Below are 6,865 nucleotides of genomic sequence, written 5' to 3'. Positions count from 1 at the left end.
CCATCACGATGCGCCGTGGACCAGACCTGGCCAGCATCCTGGCCAGCATCAGGGGAGCTGCTGGATAACAAAGCCCCGTGCGAGGCGCTGAGGCGCGGGGGTGGAGGGTGGAGGGGCGGGCTGTGTAACATTTTCCTCTGTAGACTGTCCTATTGCAAACGTCTCGGTGAGGGAGCAACATTTCTTTGGAAAAGAGCCCAAAGCCAGGGGCCAGGAGCTTCCTGGAGCAGAGCCTGAACCGAAATTCACCTGCTGGGAGATTCCCAGAACGCCCTCTCCCCTCCCCCCACAGCCCCACCCAATGCATGATCCATGACTGGGATGGCTGGTCACTGTCTCCCACCCATAGGATCCCCAGACTCCCCTGGGCCGTGCTGCATTGTCCATTGTCCACCCCTTGGATAGCGCCTTGGAAATGGAGCGGTCCCGGAGCAGCTCTGACTTGGGGAGTCTCCTTTGCACACATCCACGCGATGTGTGCACGCCCTCACCGGAAAACTGAACAATAATAAGTATTGTTATTTTTTATGTTGCTTTACACAGTGAGAATACAATCTCGCTGTAGCAGCAATATTGTTTCATGTGAGACCGCCACCACTTCCCCCCATCTTCTCCTGGGCCAGCCCCGCCCAGAGCTGTTAGCTTGGCTCTAGAACCACAGGGAACCGCCCACCTGCTGTCCTGCCCCAGAAGCAGGAGGGAGGAAGAAAGATTCCCTTTCTCACTAGAGCCCAATCATTACCAGAGGCTCCCCGCATTGCAGGCAGGGCTTAATGTTCTGCCAGGATGGGTCACTAACATCCCACTTAGATGTCATTCCTGAGAGACCCCGGAATCTTTTCTTTGGAGGCCTTTCCTAGCTGCAGGAAGTGCAGTTGGAGGTGGAGAAAGCCATCTGTGAAGAAGACACTCCCACCCCAGAAGTCATTTCTGTCAGTAAAAGGGTTTCTCACACTCTGACACTGGGGGCCCTATTCACCATGAATTTCCTTTCCCCTGTTTTTCCAGAAGGATGATCTTTCTCTAAGGCTCACTCCCTTCTCTCCTGCCTCTTGAGGTTGCTGAAGAGAGCACCCCGCCCCCCAGAAGACAGCCCTTGTAATCAAAGCAAATCACTGCGCACTAGCTCATTGCTCCTTGAGCTAGGACTTCGGGAGCAATTTTCCCAGGAGTCCAGAAACCTTTCTGGAAAGACTCACTGCTTCCAGGACCACAAGGGGAATCCCTATTTTATTTACCTCATAATAATTTCCAGAGAAGATACCACAAGGCCACAAAGAGCCTCAAAGCATGGCTAAAATTGTCAGCCAACCAAAATACTGACACCCCAAATGCTGACAAGTTGGGAGAAACACTTAAAATACTTGAAAGAACCACACACATTATAATCAAAATCATCCTGAGCTTTTTTTTTTTCACTTATTTTACACTCAAAAGGGCTTTTATTTTTAAGTGAATACGGGAGAGTAAACTACCTTTTGGTGGTTGACAACTTACCTACCTCTAAAACCCTCAGTTACACTCTGGGCCAGAAAGCAAGGCAGACTCCTCAGATTCACTGAGGAAACAGCCTTCTCATTGTACAGCAAACCTCCTACTGAACAGCTTCTCTGGTGAAGGAAAAGGCTTCCTGGGCGCCATGGTGGTGTGAGGGGAGACAATAGAGGGAAGTAGAGACAGAGGAAAGAGTTGCCATGAGCTCCTTCCTGGGATGGGCACGGATGGGAGGGGCATATGTGTCCTGGATGTTGGCTAACGCTAATAAAACGTGCCAAGCTACATCTGCCTGGGAAGTGCCATAAGAATTGGAAGAGGAAAGTGTGGAGGAGAGAAGAAAGAATGGTCTAATCCAGGCATCTTAAACGGCCTGACCCCCAAGTCAGAATGATTTAAAGTTTTTATTCAGAGAACAGATGGAAGATGAGAGCCTTTCTCGACACAGAATGGCACCTCTTGGGCACTCAGATGCTGCACAATATAGCATGATATCACTCTCCTTATAGCTCAAGATATAAATAAAAAGAAGAAAGTACTCAAACTCTTCTTTTTTGCCAACAACCTCCTTTGGATTGCTAACACTGAGGGGAAAACAGTAGGAGAACTGAGAAGACAAGAAAACTCAAGAACGATTAATGTGACCTAATTGCTACTATTTATTCAAGGGAACAGTCACTATTTTCTTTCTTCAACATATGTGTCTGATAATAAAGTAAAAAGAAAGGAAAATAGCTATCAATGTGCTACTTCAGAAACACACAAACATTTGCTAGCTTTTTCATTTTGTTGATGTTCTTTTAATATATGTACTTAAGATAAAACTAGTGTTCAAACAACAACAGCACACAGAAATTTTAGATTAAGGGTTTATTTCTTTTTTTTTAAATAAGCTCCAGTTGAACAGAGAATAAGATGAACTTTCTGTCAAATATAAAAATATGAGTTGAATTGCTTCTTTTTAGAAGGATCTTTAACATTGACTTGGCCATATGGACACTGCAGGAGAAATAAAACAAATTTTCATTTAACAATCATTTTGAACAAGCACAACACAGTGAAAAAAAGAGACTGCTAGTAATGTTACATAGGGAACTTGATCTATTTGGTCGCCAAGACTATGAGAATAATAATGAAAACCTCTGGCAAATGGTCCTAATTAGGGTGTAAGAATCACTTCCTAAATGAATTCTTCCAAGTCGATGAATTTTCTCTCAAATGCCCACTTTAAAAAAAAATCCCCTACTCCTCATTTCACGTAAAGCTCATGCATTTGATTAGAAACAGCAAATAGCACAGGTAGGAACATACTTTAAAAGTGAAGCTTTAATGTTTCAATACTGGCTACAGTTAATACAGGCATATAATTAAGAAATCTGCTTCTATAACTATACAGTAAGCTAATTAAAAGAAATACCTTCTTGCCTCCATCATATCCAGTCTAGAGGGCCATAAACCTGCTCCTAAACTTCGTGATAGTTTTCCTTAAAAGTTCTAATGGAGAATGCATTACAATTTTATTTTTGTGCTCAAAATAGGGAAAGATTAGTTCATCTTAATCAGTAACCCTAGAGATGTAGCTACTGCAGTGGACATTTTAAGAAATGGACAAGAAGAAGTATGGGATATCTAGTCTCTGTTACTTTAAGGACAGTGGAAAAACTATCTAGTTTCAGTCACAGAAAAGAAAAGAAATGGTGAGAGGGATGGAGGAGGAGAGGGGCAGAGGGAAATAGAGACAGTGACCAACAGAGGCAGGAGGAGGAGGAAGACGAGGAGGAGAGGGAGACTAGGAAGAGAGGGAGGAAAGAAGAAATACAGAAAGAGGTGAATTCTACTGTAAAGAAAACACACCTCTCAATATGAGGTCATGTTTAATCTATCTAGCAAAATAAGGAAGAAAAATGCTTTCTGGGATCTAAGTTGCAACCTTTTAGATTCCTGTTTCCTGCTCTTTGTACTTGCCTAGTGAACACACTTATTTGGAATCTTGTGAAAAGTTCTCCTGTAATAAAGAACTCCCATGAATTCCAAATCAGAGCATTTTCAAGGAACGGATGCTCTGCAGTGAAATGTTACAAAATCTATTAATTTTAAAGGTCCTATGTTGGTCCTAAGGACTTCATTGTCCTCAGCTAAAGGAGCTTGTGAAAAGTGCACTCAAGGTCTATTTCGCTTTTTTATGTGACTTGTTTTTCAAATAATGGGTATTTACGAAGTCACAGAAGCACTGCTAACTGCTGCTGTAAATGCGAGAATTTGCTACTCACGTGCCTGCAGGCTGAGCCGCAGCATGAACCTCTCTGCAAGTGAGCAAGTTGGGTGAATACCAGGTAGCCGGTAGCTGGATCCATATAGTTTAGCTGGCCTGCCTGAAGAGTAGTGAAATAAAACAATTCATTCATCTCCGTATTCATCATATCTCCTCACCCTAATTCCAACTCATAAAATACTGCAAGCATTCCTTTAAACAATATTCAACTTCTTCCCAGCAATTTTAGTGGCACTAGCAATTAAAGACTGAATGCGTTCCAACATTATCCGCAGTCCAACTTTATGTGACATAGGGAGAAAATATATAGTTTGAGAAAAATGAGAGGCTGATGGAAAAACAAGAACTCCTCTATGCCCAATAATGATGCAGGCCCTTTTCAGGTATTTTTCATTCAGTTTCTAGGGAACAAGTTTAATAACAGGTGATTTCAATGACTTGAAGAGCTTAAGGAGCTGAAAATGAACCTGTAGTCAAAAGTTACAGTTGCAGTTTCAGTAGTTAAAATATGTGGATAATGATTTAAACTTACAGAAAGGTGCTAATTGAAACCAACAGTATAGAAAAGTACCCAACTCCCTCTTATTGGATACCTTCATGTTTCTTATGTTTTACTCCATTGCAATTTTACACTATTTTCTTGGGAGATGGGAGGGGGTCTGTTGTTAGTTCTGTTTTTAAGCAAAGTACTACTTTTACATGTTAACTTTCACTCTTACCCAGAATTTAGTGAAAAGAAACTTTATATCACTTCAGATATCAATGAACCATACTTTACTTACATTCAGACAATGAGATCAAAAATTTGCCCCAAGCACTTGTGTGAATCTGGCCCATGTGGCTATTACTCAACCTTGAAATTGGTGGGGATACTTTCTTCTGGACTCTTACCATGCAATAATTTTGCATCTCTTTTGTATACAGCCTTTTAACGGAAATATACATGAAACCCAGATTTCTTCTACTACACATTTTTGTTAGTGCCACAATTTCCCTTAGAGATGCTTCCATGATGATTGAGCAAAAGGACAAGTACAGATCCAGGCTAGGTTTATTCGATGGCATTCCTGCAAAGCTAGGCAGCTGAAATGGCACAAGCAAGTCCCTAGGACGGCCCAAGGGTCCTCCCAAATTGTGTGATTGGAGCCGATCACACAAAGCCAGGAGAACGAAGCACTACTTTCCACTACTTTCGCAGGACTTCACTTCTTAACTAACAAAGCCTGTTTGGAGACTGGAGAGAAAGTACAAGCAAAGCCACCGCAGTGGGTACAGTGGGTAGGGCTGTTAGTAGCCTCTGCACTCTTCAGAGCGTCTGGGGGCAATTATTTGGCGACCTGCAGGGCTACCTTCGCTCCTCAGTTTGGGCCACTCTGCTGCTTTTCACGTCCAGAGAGAAACTTGGAGCAGCCCACTGGTCACACAAAAGCTGTCCTCGGGAAAAGATGGGGGCAAAAGGTGCTGCAGGAGCGCAGCTGACACTCTGCCGGGATGATGGGCGGTGCCCAGCGCACCAGGAGAGAACCCCAGGAGCACTCTGCCCTGGCCCATCAGGGATCGACCATCGGGAGGGAGCCTGAATCGAGGGGAAGCCGAACCCTCCAGCTTCTGTTTGGGTTTCCGCTTTGGGCCACTCACTTAACCTGTGATCCTCAGAATGAAAAAATAAAACTGTTGTAGGAGGAGAAATGTCTCTTGTTCCCCCCAACATGAGTCAACCGGCACTGTGTTTGCGCTAAGAGGAACGAAACCTTTGGATCATGCTTGCTAGGTCTATGTGATGTATGGGCACCAAGCACAGGTTATTTTAAAAAGAGTAACAATTAGCGATCAAAAGCGGCCAGTCCTTTTCTGAGGAATCTTTGTGTAGAAGTCTTAATAGTTGAATAAATTAGAGTGAACACTTCCCTAATATCAACGAGGAAAACTCCCTGTTAAAAAATCTGCCAGCTTTTCTATAGCCACGCCAGTTAATATAGTCTTACAAGAACTGATGAGTTTACTAAAGAGGTTACTTTCATATCAGTTAGCAATGAAAAGCTGCCAGTCCTTTCTAGGGTGCTGACACGCTCTCCCGAGGTGAAAAAGAAGAAAAATACCACCTTTCAATTCATGTGGCCTGGAGGGGTAGAAAGCAAAGGGGCAGCGATAAATGTTGATATTGGCATTAACGTGCGATTGTCAAGATCCTCACAGAGCATGTAGGGAGGAAGAGGCTGAGCAGCGGATTAGTTTCCTTTGTGCTTGTGCTCCACTGGGGCGGAGGGACGGGAGAAAAGGACGGCAGCAAAAAAGCGAAAACAAATCAGATCTCAATGTTTGCTTTTATTTTTCACTATAAATGGCAAAGTGTTTGAGAGTGCAGAGAGACACGCGGTTTTGTTTTTCCAGTGACTTTCTAACTCTTACACAAACACACAGACAGACAGACAGACACACACACACACACACACACACACACACACACACTGAGTGGTGATGGAGTTTTAGCTGGGATGCTGATCAGAGAAAAAAAAAAAAGTCACACTTCTACTCAGGACAGGAGAAGGAGCCTGGGAGAGTTTCCCTGCTAAAGGTCAGAGGGAGACAAGCACGCACGCGTGTCCCAGGCGGACACCGTAACCAGCAGGGCAGCGGGCGATCTCCGCCCGCCCAGGAAGCGCAGGCGCAGGGACCCCGGGCAGCAGAGGTCGGAGCGGTGGTGGGAGGAGCTAGCGGCGGGGGCGGGGCTAGCGGCGGGAGCTGAGCGGGCGACGAGGCCCGAGCGCGCGGTGGGCGGGGCGGGAGCGGGACTGGGGGCGGGTCTGGGGGCGGGTCTGGGGGCGGGGCGCTCACCGCGCAGGCGGCCGCGTGCAGCTCGACTATCCGCTGCTCCGCCGCGGTTAACTCTTGGCTCGCCGGGCGCGTCTCGGTCCCCTCGGGCCGGCCGGGCGAACGGGGCTCGGAGTCATCTCCGTCTGCCTCGGAAGTGGAGCTGTAGGGTAGGCCGAGGCGCCGTCGGAACCCGGCCCCGCCCCAGAGGGGCCCGGGGCGCCGGGCGGCGGGCCGCGGACTGCGGAGCGCGGGGAGCAGCCTGGCCGCCATGGCCGCCGGCGGCCC

General features: G+C 46.1%; 1 protein-coding gene across 2 annotated transcripts; it reads right to left on the bottom strand.

Moving 5' to 3' along the window:
• Window positions 1-2,349: 2,349 nt before the first annotated feature.
• On the bottom strand, window positions 2,350-6,865 carry C7H1orf53 (chromosome 7 C1orf53 homolog). Of its 2 annotated transcripts, none has more exons than XM_055144836.1 (3): window positions 6,602-6,865; window positions 3,765-3,866; window positions 2,350-2,493 (listed from the first exon to the last, which is right to left on the bottom strand). In XM_055144836.1, the coding sequence occupies exons 1-3, from the start codon at window positions 6,848-6,850 to the stop codon at window positions 2,422-2,424; spliced, it is 423 nt and encodes a 140-aa protein (XP_055000811.1). In that variant the 5' UTR covers window positions 6,851-6,865; the 3' UTR covers window positions 2,350-2,421. The 2 variants fall into 2 exon arrangements, with proteins under 2 accessions (XP_055000811.1, XP_055000809.1); XM_055144834.1 differs by having other exon boundaries at window positions 3,769-3,866.

This window comes from Sorex araneus, chromosome 7, assembly GCF_027595985.1.
Source record: "Sorex araneus isolate mSorAra2 chromosome 7, mSorAra2.pri, whole genome shotgun sequence".
NCBI lineage: Eukaryota > Metazoa > Chordata > Mammalia > Eulipotyphla > Soricidae > Sorex > Sorex araneus.
The sequence above is the reverse complement of the archived record's forward strand: the minus strand, read 5'-3'. Positions and strand labels throughout refer to the sequence as shown.